This window comes from Sinohyriopsis cumingii, chromosome 15, assembly GCF_028554795.1.
Source record: "Sinohyriopsis cumingii isolate HCF-2022 chromosome 15, ASM2855479v2, whole genome shotgun sequence".
Classification (NCBI taxonomy): domain Eukaryota; kingdom Metazoa; phylum Mollusca; class Bivalvia; order Unionida; family Unionidae; genus Sinohyriopsis; species Sinohyriopsis cumingii.
This window is the reverse complement of record NC_142975.1, coordinates 6,933,433-6,951,038: the sequence shown is the minus strand read 5'-3', so window position 1 is coordinate 6,951,038 and position 17,606 is coordinate 6,933,433. Positions and strand designations below refer to the sequence as shown.

Genomic DNA, 17,606 nt, shown 5'->3' with positions numbered 1-17,606 from the left:
AAACTGATAATATGTTACAAATTAATTGAAGTCTTGAAAGGACCAAATGGAAACTGATAATATGTTACAAATTAATAGAAGTCTTGAAAGGACCAAAAACACTCAAGTTATATGATGGAAACTGATAATATGTTACAAATTAATAGAAGTCTTGAAAGCACCAAAAACACTCAGGTTATATGATGGAAACTGATAATATGTTACAAATTGATAGAAGTCTTGAAAGGACCAAAAACACTCAAGCTATATGATGGAAACTGATAATATGTTACAAATTAATAGAAGTCTTGAAAGGACCAAACGGAAACTGATAATATGTTACAAATTAATAGAAGTCTTGAAAGGACCAAATGGAAACTGATAATATGTTACAAATTAATTGAAGTCTTGAAAGGACCAAATGGAAACTGATAATATGTTACAAATTAATAGAAGTCTTGAAAGCACCAAAAACACTCAGGTTATATGATGGAAACTGATAATATGTTACAAATTGATAGAAGTCTTGAAAGGACCAAAAACACTCAAGCTATATGATGGAAACTGATAATATGTTACAAATTAATAGAAGTCTTGAAAGGACCAAAAACACTCAAGTTATATGATGGAAACTGATGTTACAAATTAATAGAAGTCTTGAAAGGACCAAAAACACTCAAGTTATATGATGGAAACTGATAATATGTTACAAATTAATAGAAGTCTTGAAAGGACCAAAAACACTCAAGTTATATGACAGAAACTGATAATATGTTACAAATTAATAGAAGTCTTGAAAGGACCAAATGGAAACTGATAATATGTTACAAATTAATAGAAGTCTTGAAAGGACCAAATGGAAACTGATAATATGTTACAAATTAATAGAAGTCTTGAAAGGACCAAATGGAAACTGATAATATGTTACAAATTAATAGAAGTCTTGAAAGGACCAAATGGAAACTGATAATATGTTACAAATTAATAGAAGTCTTGAAAGGACCAAACGGAAACTGATAATATGTTACAAATTAATAGAAGTCTTGAAAGGACCAAACGGAAACTGATAATATGTTACAAATTAATAGAAGTCTTGAAAGGACCAAATGGAAACTGATAATATGTTACAAATTAATAGAAGTCTTGAAAGGACCAAAAACACTCAAGTTATATGACAGAAACTGATAATATGTTACAAATTAATAGAAGTCTTGAAAGGACCAAATGGAAACTGATAATATGTTACAAATTAATAGAAGTCTTGAAAGGACCAAATGGAAACTGATAATATGTTACAGATTAATAGAAGTCTTGAAAGGACCAAATGGAAACTGATAATATGTTACAAATTAATAGAAGTCTTGAAAGGACCAAATGGAAACTGATAATATGTTACAAATTAATAGAAGTCTTGGAAGGACCAAATGGAAACTGATAATATGTTACAAATTAATAGAAGTCTTGAAAGGACCAAAAACACTCTCATATGGCTTCAACTTCTGCCCAATATTTTGGGGGGCTAATTATTTTATGAAAAATTTTGATTTTTGTCTATGACAGTGTTTTTCGAGAACAGTTATGACAATTTGGGACACACACCAGGATAATGGGCATCTTTGCAACACAAATTATCCATCCTGAATTGTGGGTAGTAAGGCTGTTAATGTACTGAATAAAAATCATGTCATTCAGGAACACCTGGCTTCCCTGTGAAGGCATTCCTGAACTGGGATATGATTTTGTGTAATGCCATCCTTAAGGTACAAGTTGGTTGACACACAAACAATTCTTTTTATGTGTTTTGGAGGAAGGTGCCAAGCTGAAATGTATTAAGGGTTCCATACCTATAGATGGATCAAAATTATGAGAAAGGACAAGGTTGGACTTTCTAAATTGATTATTCACCACAAAATGAGGGAAGTATGATAACGATCCAGAAACCAAACTTACAGAATACGTTTGTGGTGTGTGGTGCAGGAATATTGCCATTGCTGCAATGGACATTCTAAACTCTTAAGGAAGACCCAAGGGCTGGGGCCATATGAATCACTATAAGGAAGCATGCATCAGATTAATTCCGTATTCATCATGCCCCTATCAAAGGTTTCAACTGCTGTTGGACTTTGTAACAAGAAATGTTCTGGAGTAGAAGCCCTATTTGTGCAGTTTTTGTGTTATCTATAATGCCCTTTACATGAAGAAAAATCATAATTTTCCTATGCAAAAACATCAACTTTCATGGGATCACCTGAGAGTTCCTTCATGAAGGTAGGATGATGAAAGTTGAGTAATAAAGGCTTAGATTGCAATCATTTTATTTTGTGAGAATGGCTGGTGAAGATCTGACTAAGAGATAGTAGTCTGGTGCCTCAGGTGGGTTGCCAAAGGGTCTGGGTGACGGTATGTCTTATTGATGATTGACAGAAGGAACAGGGATAGAAAAACTGTGTTCCTCTCTCTTGTCTCCCTGTGCCCTGTTGATGCTGAGAACTGCCACTGCAAATGTTCTCGTAACAACTGTCCAGTCTCATGTATGTTCCCTAACAGGGTCCAGATAAGATAGCTGATTGTGCTGAAAAAAGGGCAACTCATGAGTCTCTTGTTTTTTCACCGGAAAGGGAGTGAGCACATACAAAAACAGTAATGAATGGAAATGATCATTTCACCTAAACATAAAAATCATGAGATGCACAAAGGCAAGTAATGAGGAAGCTGATACAATTTCCATGCTAACTTTGATGTTGTATTAATGACTCTCCTGTGTACTTTATCAACATCTAAACAAAAAATGTATAAAGAAAGCAAATTTTTTAAGTTCATTATGTTTCTCTGAGAATACTTAATTGATCACACTAATGTAAGGATATAAGCCTGCTACCTCCCGAATCAAGCCCTACCAAAAAAGATGACAAAGTGTATTTTCTATCTCAAATAGACAAAGGATAATAACTCTTGCCCATTATCTCCTCTTGCCACCACCAGGTACTGATATTATTTTAAGCTGAGTGATATATCAGCAAGAATGCTGATTGCCAGTGAGCCCAAAGCCCAAACTTCTCATCCAAGTCAGCAGGCAAATGTAGGCCACTTGTGATTCCACCATGTCTCAAAAATATCAATGAATGGACACCCCCAAAGTGCATAAATCTGAAGAAACACTGACTGATGGAGACACTTCCTGTTTGAAACATCTGACCATTTCTGGATAGAGTGTATGTCTGGATTTGTACATTGCTATGGAGTAAGGCACACCAATGTTGAAACTGCCAAATGAGAATGCACCGGTCAGGTAAGAGTGTAGGTCATCACTACAGAGCTGACTGACATATTCAGGACTGATTTTCCGGTGAGTCAATCCTTCCAAAAATGAAGACATTGATGACAGCCTTGATTTTGAGAAGGTTCATGTGAAGAGCTAGATTCCCATATGCTACTGACCATAGTGAAGTCTGGTAACAAACTGGCACCCAAGCTATACTGGCACCAGTACATACAGTACAGTCATCCAAACTATACATACTGGCACCAGTACATACAGTACTGGCACCCAAACTATACATACTGGCACCAGTACATACAGTACTGGCACCCAAACTATACATACTGGCACCAGTACATACAGTACCATCACCAAAACTATATATACTGGCACCAGTACATACAGTACTGGCACCCAAACTATACATACTGGCACCAGTACATACAGTACAGTCACCCAAACTATACATACTGGCACCAGTACATACAGTACAGTCACCCAAACTATACATACTGGCACCAGTACATACAGTACTGGCACCCAAACTATACATACTGGCACCAGTACATACAGTGCTGGCACCCTAACTATACATACTGGCACCAGTACATACAGTACTGGCACCCAAACTATACATACTGGCACCAGTACATTCAGCACAGTCATTTCTGCATGGGAGGGGGCAAAGACACCCAAACTATACATACTGGCACCAGTACATACAGTCATTTCTGAATGGGAAAGACCTTGGAATAAAAGACCAGAGATTGTAGTTTTTGCACACTCTCCACTGCCTGACTGTCGACGGGCAAACATATTTTCTGTCATAAAAAACTGTTTTTTTCCTGATCTGATCATATTTCCATAGAATGGAGAGATGTGGAAAGAGTTTAGATAAATGAAACCTGAAGCCTCTCTGAAATCACATGGAGAAACCACCCTTCATTAATCTGAATGTTTAACACAAAAATGTGAATGATGCCTGCCGTTCTTGCACTGAAGAATATTTTATCTCTTTTGACATAATGTGAAAAGAAAGTGAAAATAAAAAGAGACAAAGACAAAGAACCTAATGAGTAGATCTACTCATATACTGTACTGCATAGCTTTACCAAAACATTTGCTCACCAAGTTTCATGACTCCACTATGTATACAGGGTGCAAAAAAACAAAAGTGATCAAGGAGCTAAATGCAAAACCAAGAATATACAAATGCAGGAAGTTAGCACTTTTGGTCTTTCCCCTGGTGGGTAGGGGTCATGAAAACCACTCCAATCTGTTGCCATGGAAAAACAATGAAAGAATGATGTACATGCTATGCACAGTGCTCAAAGAACTTCTTTTGCAGACACAGGCCAAAGGCTAGTGACTTTTAAACCATCACGAGCCTCAAATCAAATTTCACATGCCCCAACTCCAATTCCAAGTGCCCTATTTCTATTTTACTATTATCTGTTGTATAACACCACAATTGCTGTATCTTACATAAGAAAAGCAATTAACAAAATCATATAAAACTGTTCCTTTTTTTAAAATTAAGATTTCAACATAGTTCATGTAAATCATTGGTTTCCTCCAAGTTTTGATGTCAACCATTGTCCAATTGCCTTAGAACTATTTGACTATTTTTCGCTGTACAGGCATACAATGTTATCTATGGTGAATAAGTGTTTTCCAGGTAAGCGACTGTACTAACATGTACCTCGCTGGAAATTACTTGCGATGAGGGACATTAAAAACATGATATGCACTGGTATTTTACCCTGAGAATGACTCACTCTCCAATGAATTTAAGGAAGATCAATTTATAACTGACACACTGGTCATTTTGGATCATGTCAAGGAGTGTACGCTCTCCATTGTTCTCCAGCCATAGGTGTAAGTGTTAAATTTATATTTCATTTGATATGCGAAGCTTATTCGGTTTGTAATGTCATAACGTGTAACAATTGACTTATTACAATGCAGATATGAACTTTGAATTACAAGTTGCTATTAGTGTTTAATGTATTAGCATATATCTAGTGATTTTACAGAGCCGATCATTATGACCAGTTTGGTTTTATTGTAGCGGACTATGACTAGAGCTGACTAGAGCTGTTTAGAGCTGTCTGGAGTTTCCAGAGTATTTAGGGATGCGTGGTGTCGATACGTATGTACGCATGTCTGTACATGTGGTGGAGCCACGGATGTAGACGTAGCTAATTAGAGGGTGCTGTATGCTGTCTGTATGTGTGTATACGTATGACTGTACATGTGGTGGTTCCGTGAAGGTGGTGAGCGGCCGATTAAAGTCTGGGCCAAAAGAAAGGATGCAGTGAAACTGCGGTTCATCAGAGTATGAATCGTACGACTGTACAAGGGTCTAGAAGCATATATTTGGTCCAATTGTTGTTTCAAATGGGTGCATTTTTATGTTCATAAGATTATTTTGAACCTTAGTTGTGTTCCAAGAGATTATGCGAATCTCTAACATAATACTTGAGATTATGTGAATCTCTCTTGTAAGGTATAATATTATATGAAATGTATCTGCAGACCATGAGGTTGATTTGGATCTTTATTTCATACTGAATTCATAGTTTTTGGTTTATTTTCAATGTGTGAATGTTTGTGTTGAGTGATTGGGTCAATCATATGTTGAGAGCCTGAGAGAATCACTGTATTTATACACCATATGTTTTTCTTTATTAATTCAGTTCATAAATTTCCATCTTTCACACACTGTGTTTGTCTTATTCATTTAGTCCAAAACCCACTCGGTTTCTATTCTGCGACAATCTTCAATATCTTCCTTATTAATCATTAGCATGCTTTATACAGTTTCTCTTTAAAATTTTGCTGTTGTTCATAGGTGCCACCTGGTATGTGTAAGAAGTATTGCATTTCACTAGTGTAAGTGTTGTTGTTGTAGGGCTTAACGCCATTTTTCAGCACATGATACATGGCGGCCAGTATAACTGGTGGAGGAAAATCCCTGGAAGAATTACAGACCCAAAAGAAGCTACTGGCAGGCATCTCACGCACCCATGTTAGCCAAGCCGGAGATTTGAACCCACAGAGACAGAGATCAGATGGCAGTGATCCGTAATGGTGAGCACTTTAGACCACTCAGGGCTGGTGTAAGTGTCAGCAAGGGACAGTTCAATTATTATACATTAAACTTTAACCTGAAACATATTGAACAAAGCATTAGCAATTAAACAAGACTTAAAATCAAAATACTTACTCAAGTGTTTCTAATGCAATAATTTTTGGTTACGTTTTCCCTTTCATTCTACTTCTGCAAAAGGACAGATTATGTTTAATCAAAGATTCAACGCCAACCCTTGATCCCTTTATTACTTATAATACCTAACAAAACATACTGCATTTGGCCTAAACTTGCCAAATTACAATAATCAACTAACAGCTTGTTGTGCATACCTGTTAGCCTTAATCTGATTACTCAGCCACACATCAGTGCACTCGTTACCATGACTGATGGAACAATTCTGGTTCCCAGGAGACTGGTTCTGGCTGGCTTTTGTTATGCATGGATAGAACACATAAAGCAGCTGATTTCAGTTATAAAACGGTCTGTGCAGTTGACAGTCATCAAACACAATATTTAGGTAGACTCACAAGTTAAAATGAGCACATGGCAATCTGTTCTCCCAGTCACAGGTTTGTATACAAAGTTAACAGCTTTCAATGGTATTACAACCTTGATACTGGGTAAGGGGCATACATGGCGATAAACATTAATAATCTCTCAACAACCTATTTGCATTTTCTCAGTGTAAATGAAGTTATCTCAGGCAAATTTGATTTTTTTCCACAAGACCAACAGGCATCTCACTTAAAATAACAAAAGGCATAAAGACCCAATCAGACATTAGCCGGGGCACTGGTGCATCAGTCTATTTGATTGTTTAGCATTATACCAGGCTGTACAAATGGACATGCTTTCATATGTGCTGATGCCAACACTGGGGTTGGTACAATAGCTCTCCGGTGGACGTTTTAGACTTTATTAGAGCTAAAATGTCATATGAACATACCCAAATATCATTAAACGAAACAATTTATTCAACAGAGGAGAATAATGTATCATACAATGTTCAAACCAATAATCAAATCATTGTAATAATGAAAACTTTCCAAGTATATTTACTATACTGTTATTTAAAATGCAGTATTCAGCTTTGTTATGGTCAATCAATTTGGGAAGACATACTTCCTGTAAGTGCCTGTTCTCTTGGAGGACTCTGTACAACTCCTCTTGACTCTGTTGTGTGATAAGAACACTCTCTGCAGAGGTGATACAGCCACTGCATGCCAGGCAGTCATTTAGAGTTATCTGTGCCTTCTTTAACTTGGTCACCTCTCCTGACTAAAACAGAGGAAGAAAAGAAACATAACAAGTTTTCTTTTCAGAATTTCTCAATAAACACAATTACATGTATTGAATTAAAAGCAATACTGAACTCTATTCTAGGATTCAAGCTAAAACAATGTGAACCATAATAATGTGTAAGTGTCAGATATAACAACTGCATGTCTCCCAGGGTTCAATACAGGATATTGGGGTAAGGGACCAATGCACCTTAATAGCTCTTATGGGGCCATGATTGGGCAAATATTTAACATGGTTGCCATTTCTTAAAACTATTATTAATATCACACTTTAGATAGTGTTAGTTTCAGCTTGGAAAAGGTATGTTCCTATCAAACAAAGCCATCTGACACTCGGCGCATTGTATTTAAGTCAAATTATGGTATCATAAGTCGTAAGTTTGGTAATTGTTCCTAATTAATCAAACCTCAATGTACTGTTGAAATTACTAATAAGACAGAAAATTTTCAAATCTTAGATGCCCATGCTCAGAGATTTTAATTCCCAACAAATGTACAGCATTCTGCTTGGATATCTCCACGTGTATTCAATTATTTTTTTCATTCTTGTAAGGGAAAAATATAATAACTATTCTTATCATCATAGAAAAAGTAGTTGTATGGAAAGGATGTGTCAATAACGTAATCGTAATAAACTGATCTACTTCTTATAATTATTTAGATAGAAATGTAAAATATGTAGTTTCCTGTTTGTGACTATTGGAGCGTTTGGGTAGCGAGCACAAAAAAAGAACCGTAAACAAAAAAATTTGCAAACAAATTTCTTTGAATAGTTTTTGCAGTGTTCTTTTGTGTGGTATACCACTTCATAGCTTGTTACTGTGGTCGAGTGAATAAATTGTGATACCACATCATTTTTTCATTATCAGATTAATTAGGATCAATTACCAAACTTCTGTTGTTAATGAAAGGACCATAATTTTCGATGTTAAGTTAAATGCACAAAATCTGATAGATTCTTGTTATAGCAACGCGCCTTTCAGAGGCAGAAACTGACTTCACTTTCTCATGCTAATATTTTATGACTGTTTACAATGGCCACTGCTTTGATTCTACAGAACATCTGCCAAGTCAAGTCTTTATTAGGGAATGGCGTAAACAAACGCTGACTATTGATAAATGAAACTTACTAGCCCATTGGACTATTAACATTATGAACATAGCTAGTCTGACAGGAAATCTGCTAGCCTCGGGCTAATGGACTACTGCTAATTTCGAGCCATATATATATATATATATATATATATATATATATATATATATATATATATATATATATATATATATATATATAGTATATATAATTGACCAAAAATACTTACATAGATAAATAAAATCTTTGTGTGATCTGCACTCTAGCTACTAATTTGTGAAAAATAGCATTCATTCACCCCAATAAAAGATGAACTGCCTGTCTGGCCAAATGTGAGGAATTCTAGGATATTAATTTACTGTCCTCTTCTGCAAGCCACTATCCTGCAGTTATGACTCTTCTTAGTTTTTTTAAATAACAACCAGAATTCATTTTAAAAAGAAATCTTGAAAACGTATTTTGCTGATAGTTCAACATTATCACAATACATAATACTTTTATATATTTCAAATTTAAGAACAGTTTTACTACAACAAAAATATTTTTATTAGCACTCCTAAGATGTTTTTATTTCTGGATATGATAATGGCCTAGATGTGCATGAAATGAACTGGAAAGAATTACTTTAATGAATTTCCATGATGCAGGCAACATGTTTCTGAATCACTCAATATTAATAGAAGTTAACAATGGTTTAATTACCTCCTTTTTTCTTTTAAGAAAGACCTTGTCAGAATTACTCAACAATATGTTTTAAGATGGTTACATATACTTTAATTCTGTAAATAATTAAAACCTTTTGGATAAAACTTGCAGTGAATTTGAAGCAAACCATGATTAGCAAGCAAAGGTAGGCATGAGAAAATCACACTCCAAGTACTATGTCAACTTGGTGTTTAAAAAATATTTGGATACACAGCAAGTATCTTAATGAGTGTAAGGTCTATTACTGTTAATGTAGGTGCTGTACAGATATTATGTAATTACGAGAGAGTGATAGGTGTAAGATGAATCTATTTACATTTGCAACATGCACAATGAAGAGAATCTTGGCATACCTGTTTTAATTTTATGCACTGAAATTACTTTGGATATCATGCTTGTGGATGCTCTAAGCACACAGCTAACAAACTTTAGAAGGTATTAAGAATAGAAATACAAATTTTACCACATTAGATAATTCCAGCTTCTAAAAACTGAAATAAATGAATTACCAAATATATTTTTATTTTTTATTTTTATAATTTATTTCTGAAGTCATGGATGTGAAAATTACCAAGCAAAGCTAGCAGTTTTCAAAAACAATTCCCTTAATCACATACAAAAATGAAGGGAATTAGAAGTTCTTTTAAGAAAACGAAAGATATACAAGGTGTTTATGAAATGGTCAGAATAATCAGTCAGGAAAATCTGTGAAAATCTTTTTCTATAAAAATCTAACCCTAGTATGCAAATGATGAACCTGCAGTATGCCACAACTTATGAATTAAATTAAAATTGGTCCCAATATTCAGAAAATATGTATCTTTTTAATGGTCAGAAATACGTCTAGGGTTGGTAGGCCCAAAAAGATTGAGTTAGGAAACAAAACAAAGTAATTTTTCTTTTTTATGCTTTATTGATGACAGGCACGATTGCTTAAAAATGTAGGTCCAAAGTTTTCTGTCACATGAATGGGGACAAAAATGTAATAAGTGAATCTCAATCAACTTACCTCAGTGACAGAACTATAACTGCCATCATCTTCTATTTTGATCTTTCCAACTTTTCCTGGTTTCCTTTCAATTTTCACTGGTTTGATGCATTCCTGTCATGAAAAAGTGGGACATTTAAAATTAATTAGAGATTTTAAAAATACAATATACTGAAATAAGAGGACTGACAATCATAATGTGGAAACAATTCATACATTCTTTAGACTCCACTCAGAACTTATTCAGAGCTCAAGCTAGTATACAGAAAAACATTTTTCTGGATGTGGACTGATATGTATATTTAATTTGCATTGTTTGTTAAACTTTTTTTTACTATCTATTATATGCTATGGATAATGGTATTTTGGACTTGCCCTTGTCCTAAATCAAGTTAATTTTCTACCTAACCTGAATAATTGATTTTGTTTTGTAAACAAGACGTTTATCTCAATCAACATAGGAAATTCCACCCAAAATGCTGGGTCTACCTGTTGGTTACATTTTATAACTTGAGCATCAGACCTTCTAATTATAACTAAGATTTTATCTGGTAAACATTTACAACCTTCCAAATAAAATTTTCTATTAGGTAATAATTATTTTTAAAAAATGCTAATTGTGACATGAAGTCAAGTAGAAGACTATATTTAGAAATTATTAATTTGTGCTGTAAGATCTGAGCAGAATTAGTTTTATTATTGTTGTGCCAGTTTTTCATTTGGGCTGGAATTTATTTATTCAAATTATTTAATTAAAGTTATTTGTCTCAGAAGTCAAAATTTGTGAAAATCGCACGTTTTGGAGCCTGTAACTTCAGTTTGGTACAACAAAGAAAAGTCAATGATGGCTTGATGAATAAAAAAATATCTCAATAATAAAACAGCCATATAGATCATTTTCAGTTGCTATTTTTAGCTGGCCATATCCCATAGCCGCATCCAATATGATATGCGCATTTGCCTTACATGAATAGAACATTTGTCATTATAGCTCTCCACAGATAGTAGTGAACAATAATATGCCAGCACTCAAGCATAAGAGTTGAAATGTATGTTTTCAGCAAGTATTTTTTACAATAAATAAGTATTTATTGCTATACATCAATGCATCGTTATTCTTATCTAAATTTCGCCACCCTCTCTTATTATTGCATGGTAATGAATAATCCGAAAATGAACATGTTAGCTTGTTTAATTAGCAGCAAACAATGAACACCAAAGGCGGCACATCACATATTAACACATTAACCCCTAGCAATGAGTTAACGTGGCAGGAGGTAGTAGCCTACTGCTGAGCTCTGTAGTGTCATGGGCATACATGATACACTTAAGCGGGTGGTATTATAGAAAGGTAGACAGACGTAGATCTACAATGATACCAAATAATCTGAATTTCAAGCTGCACTAAGAAAAAATACTGAGGGAAAAACCTCAAATTTTGGAATAGATTTTTTTCTATCCAAAATTGGCCTGTAGTCAGGATCCGATTTTGTTTTTGGATTTTAAACTTTTTGGTCTCAGATCTAAGGTAAACCAGTATAGACTGCAAATAGACAGATGAACCTTTGCAAAATATAGGATACAATGGGCATAAGATGGAATAAAGAGTGGTCTCGATACAAAACTAATTGATCTGTTTAGCAAAAGAAACCCACAAAAAACTCCAACTTTTACCCTTCTGCTCATGCCCGAGCCAAATAGCCAATGAAAAATGACGTTTCTAACACAATCAGGCAGGATGTTATTGAAAGATCACCTGTGATTTGGTGTTTTCGGATACATTCAGAAATAGCTTTCAAAATGTGTTTCCTACTTGAATTTCAGACGAAAATGACAAAAACCTCCAGGTGTTAATGTGTTAAGCAGATTCCTTAAAGGTTTGCCATTTAGTTAATAAATTAAATGGGAATAAATGTAAATCCCAAAACTGCTTACGATAGAGTGGATTGGCTAAGAAATTTCTCTCTCTCTCTCTCTGTCTCGTTAGTTTGCTAACTCCATGAAAAAATATGTATAATAATGATGAGTTAACTCATCCTGTGATACATTAGCAAAGACAAGTTGCTACAGTACTATTAGCTATATGTAATTCATGTGGCTTCTTGGATTGGGATTGGGATCTGATTACACTGGCATTGATGATGCTTTGTTTACCTGTATGCATCTATCCACTATGAAATTAATTAAATGCAAGAAAGAGATTTGTAAGTCCTCATGTTTTCAAGAGTATAAAGTCTTGAAGAGTCATCTAAATACAGGTAGATTTGTAGAAAATTGTAATTCTAGTAACATATGAAAATCAACCATCCACCTCTTTCCTTTCAGAAATGAATCATACAACTCTGTAAGTCCTATCCAGGACCACGGACAGAGTAGGACAAATTGTTTCAATCTGTGATTCATTGGGGTCTATTGGATAAATTTTCCTGGGGCCCACAAATCCTGTCCGCTGCCCTGGTCCTCTCTGATGCTTTTTGTGATGATATCTACTTTTCTGTTTTAGGCAGGTTACTGAACTATTTACTCATGATTTTTAAACACACTATTACTGTGAAGAGTGTACAGATGTCAAACCTTTAAAAATTTGTTTAAAACTTTCTTCACGAACATACACTATGTTCATGACAATCACTTAAAAGTTGTTCTACATTGACAGCGCATGCATTAAATATTGGAGTGGAAAAACCCAGATTTGACTTCCTGAGAAAGGTCTACTGTATGGTCGTGTGCCTTTAAAGACGGAAATAGCAGAAGGAAATCGAGGGTCATGGGTGGAACGGAGTATTTTGAAGTTACGTACCTTTTCTCTTATATAGTATGATAGAGAGGGTCCTGTGGCAGAACGTGTTATGGGGGTAATCTAAGGTACTTTTGTCACTCTGTATGATTTTTTTCACTTCAGATTATTGTTGTTTTTTTTTTTTATTTCTCAACATCATGCTCACGTCGAACACCTGTGTGTCAGAACGGGGTAATCTTAGGTATTTTTGTCACTCTGTATGATTTTTTTCCTACAGATTATTATTATTTTTTTTCTCAACATCAAGCTCGTGTCGAGCAACTTTATCCAAAACACGATACACAGCGCCGTTACTTAAGTAGAAAGACCCAGACGCCCAAAACGTAAATATCAGCGTCGAGATCTTACATGTATGACTAAACCTTAGCCTGACAGTTAGCATAGCTTAAGCGAATTCGAAGAGGCATACCCAAGGGGAAACGTTTATCAATAATATTACTGGCAATGAGATAAATGTATACCTGGGATGGAGTGATGAAGTCATTTAAGTCTGTTAACTGAAGTGCACCACTAAATCCTTCCATGGTTTTTCTAGTGCAGCAGGAAAACTACCAAGGTTAACCAAATAATAATCGGTGTTAATGTAAATTTGTTTCATTCTAAATTGATTCCACATCTTTCCATATCTGAAATATAATACTCTTATGAATAAATTACACATTTTACAGCTACTGAATGCAGCTGGGATCAGGATAAATTTGTAGAATGGTAATGAGATTAAATCACGCACTAGCAAAATTTAAAATTTACAATAGTAAAGACACATCAAATAAAGTAAAAGTGATAAAATAATTCAAATGCATTAACTCCCAATCTAATGCACACAATGCCGTGCTACTTAAAACTTTCTAGTAGTACATACAAATAGCTTGCGCACTTTCTTTACCACTGCACAAAGACAAAACCCAAATAATCAAAGCTGGCACACACATTCATTATCGCTGATTTTAGTGAGATAGTCCAATAAATGTATACACCACACACGTGAAACACAAATTGCTACTGAAATCTTAGTACTATACCGTAAATTGATTCGTAAAATGCTGCAATCGTGATTCTTTAAAATATCAAAACGAGATGAAACGTACAGAGACAATACAGTTGATACAGAATCTATTAATTTATTAAGCACTTTGAGTGGGTAGATCAACCGCATTGTTTTATGTGCAGTGCTTGATCATTACATGGAGAGAAATAAAATTCTTATATAAACCAGCAAAAACAAAGCCAGTGAGCATTGTACCAAGAACAAATGCATCAAGTAAATGCTTTCAATGACTTAAGAGAATGACTGACCGAGTCATTCAAATTCTGGACTCTCTCTCTCTCTCTCTCTCTCTCTCGTACATTTGACAGTTTGTACCATTCATGCGATAGAGCATTCGGTCACAGATTTTTCTAGAACGTTCTCAGGAAAATCTCTAGGGTATGAGAATTTATTCACATCAGTGGGCTCTTCATATGCTAATTAAACGGTCATTATGCGTATTCGTAACATTACATATATCGATATCTCGTATTCGTCGCATTACAAACATTGATAACGTATTCGTCACATCACAACACCGGTAGCGTATTCGTCACATTACAAGCATCGATAACGATAGCTGAGAAGATTAAATCATCTGCAAGGGATACTGAAACACGAATCAACAGCCAGATAAAACATTGAAAATGAATTCATCAACAAGTGATACTGAAACACAAAGGGCGAAAACAATCCTTAATTCACTAGTGAAATTACAGCAATAATGACCAACTGCGTTAGTTTTGTCATGTAATCGATAGGTTTGAAAACAATAGTTGATGGTTCTTGAGTCACGTTTGCCAATGTATTTTGCTGGTAAATTGAGCGCCACCATGGTATTTGAAGCTACAACGCTACACGACAGGTTTCGAAAAAACAAAATTAGGCCTATACGTGCTATGTAAGCTCCACATGAAACTTCTTAATTATCAGTATAACGCAGGGAGGAATTGGTCTGGTGCAAAGAATATGTATTTGGAACTTGTGGCACAAGAGTTACCCCTACAACTTAAATATAAAGAGCAACAAAACAAAAACAAAACACAGCAAGAAGCAAACAAACAGTCAAATGAACCACCGTATGCATAAATAAAGCAGCAAGGGACATAAATGCGCTGGAAAGAAACTGGTTCATGCATGACTTACGTAAAGTGACACGTGAGCAAGCATAAAAAATGTCTGATTTCATGACATATTAATATGTTTTCTAGTACAGAAGCTGATTTATTTAACAGCAAACAGATTTGATACTGCTGAAACATTAAAATGAGTGTATTTATGTGTGGGTGTGTGCTACGCGCACGCGCGTGTGTGTGACAGAAACTATATTTAAATTTTGCCATTGTATTTTAGAAAACGCCACTTCAGTAATTATGTCTTCTCCCTCTGCGGGTCGTACAACACGCTTGAAAATATATTTAACCTGCACAAAATGAATTGGTAATGAATTCGGACTTTTAGTTTTGCTATTTCATTATTTTCACAATTCTTAGTCTAAGGTAAAATTAAATATTGGAACTGCTCTGGAAGATTACTGGAATTCAATTGGCTTTCATAAACTTGGACTTGTTTTAGACTTTGTATGATTATTCAGGATTTAATCCACAATACTTATATGTTCTTTTTAAATTTTCACTTTGTATTCTTGGGAAATAAATTATTTGTTGAATTTTGCAAAACGTTTTGATTTTCGCTCTTTTCCGTTGTTCAGTTTGTTCTGATTACGTCCGATTTCCTGTTAGTGCATGTGTGAAAGTCGACAGACGTGGATCGTAGAGAAATTGAGAGGCATTAGACTGTACTCTGAGTAGCCAAAGCTGTGCGCTCTTTAAAAGGCAAAATGGAATTCTGGTGGAATTCTAAGTTTGTATTTGCGGACAAAGGTTTCTTGAGGTAACTTATCTTCGCCCGAATTGGTCTTACTTTTATAACTAGGTGTTGTAAGATTGATATATTTTTGTGCACATTTTATTTATTAGATATATAGTCTTCTATGTATAGCTGAATTATCAATATGTCTTAACGTAACATAAAGCGAATCATCAACATACAAGATTAAGATATGTAGATTGTTGGATTGTGTGATTTACTATGTTGCATCGTAATGCATGACTGAATTCATAAGTGAAATGTGTTAGAACTTGTACTTTGTTAGTATATACATATATAGATTGTGAATTACGCAGACTTATTCATTGTTGTAATTAGGTATTTGCATATTTGTATGTCTTTTATAATTCGTAGGGTAGGAAATGTATATGATTGTTGTTGATGATGATAGTTACTATATCGTGAAGTTAATTAGGGATGTGTGTGCATATATTAGAAGTCGTATGTGAGACTGTGGTTAATTCTCCTGAGATTGGAGCAAGGAGACAAGATAATACGTCCCTTCTAATTCCACAGGAAGTTTTCTGGATGGGTGTGAGAGGCGACACCCGAAGATCGGAGAGAGGGAAGACACGTTAAAAGCACGTAGGAAGTCTCTGGTGACGTCAGCTGTTGTATGGAGGTGTAGCGCTGGAAAGTAACTTGGAAGAGAGTACCGGAAGTGTCGGAAGGACGGATAATGTAGTGCGAGGAGACTACGTAATCAATGGTGCTGGAAGAACCAAAAAAGAATAAGAGGAGGACAGATGAGGATCAGACACAATACTGAAGGGAAACACTCTCATTTAAGACCTTAAATTCATATGATGAGATAGTATTTGGCAACTGTGAATAGGTCATTGTTTGTATTTGTTCGAAAGAAACTGCGATTGAGAAATTTGTCGAATACATTTGAATACATTTGATATATTTTGTTAAATTGTCGCACCTTTCATCTTGAGTTAGTAAGACAACTAGGCCGTCGGCATTGCTGACTGGGGGCTCGGAGCATTTAAAATTTTAATTGTCCATTTTCTCCGGTGTTAGAAATAATACCTTAGGAGGAACGTGACAAGCATAATGAACAGACGTGACATGGATGATATAATTGAACGTTCGCGTGACATTTTAAATACCAGATATAGACAGGAAATAAGTGAAAGCTCGAGGTGGATGTTTGATAGGATTAAACTTGTAACACTGAACGTAGATATATCTCTGCAAGAGAAAGTCCTTATAATGACATACGGATGATATACAATTAAAATTTAAATTATGCAGAAGAAGATAGCCAGAATCTTCGCATAGTTTCATTTGATAGAGTAATTGGTTTGACAGATGCCTATAACCGTACAGTACATGAGAAATTGAGCTTGAATATGATATACACATAAATGTGTTTGAACTAGTTGAATTCATATACTTTAGAACAGATCGAGTAACTGAGAAAGAAAACGATAGTAAATTTGACATTTTTATTTTATTTCA

General features: G+C 34.9%; 1 protein-coding gene across 1 annotated transcript in view; it reads right to left on the bottom strand.

The window, feature by feature from the left end:
• Positions 1–13,764, bottom strand: part of LOC149781217 (cytosolic Fe-S cluster assembly factor narfl-like) — a 47,013-nt gene extending 33,249 nt beyond the window's left edge. Inside the window, exons 1-3 of the mRNA XM_089935295.1 lie at positions 13,684–13,764; positions 10,444–10,536; positions 7,458–7,613 (exon numbers count right to left, since the gene is read on the bottom strand). Coding sequence (XP_089791421.1) covers positions 7,458–7,613; positions 10,444–10,536; positions 13,684–13,746 — 312 coding nt within the window. The 5' untranslated portion in view covers positions 13,747–13,764. The remainder of the gene's footprint in view (positions 1–7,457; positions 7,614–10,443; positions 10,537–13,683) is intronic.
• Between the last annotated feature and the right edge of the window lie 3,842 nt (positions 13,765–17,606).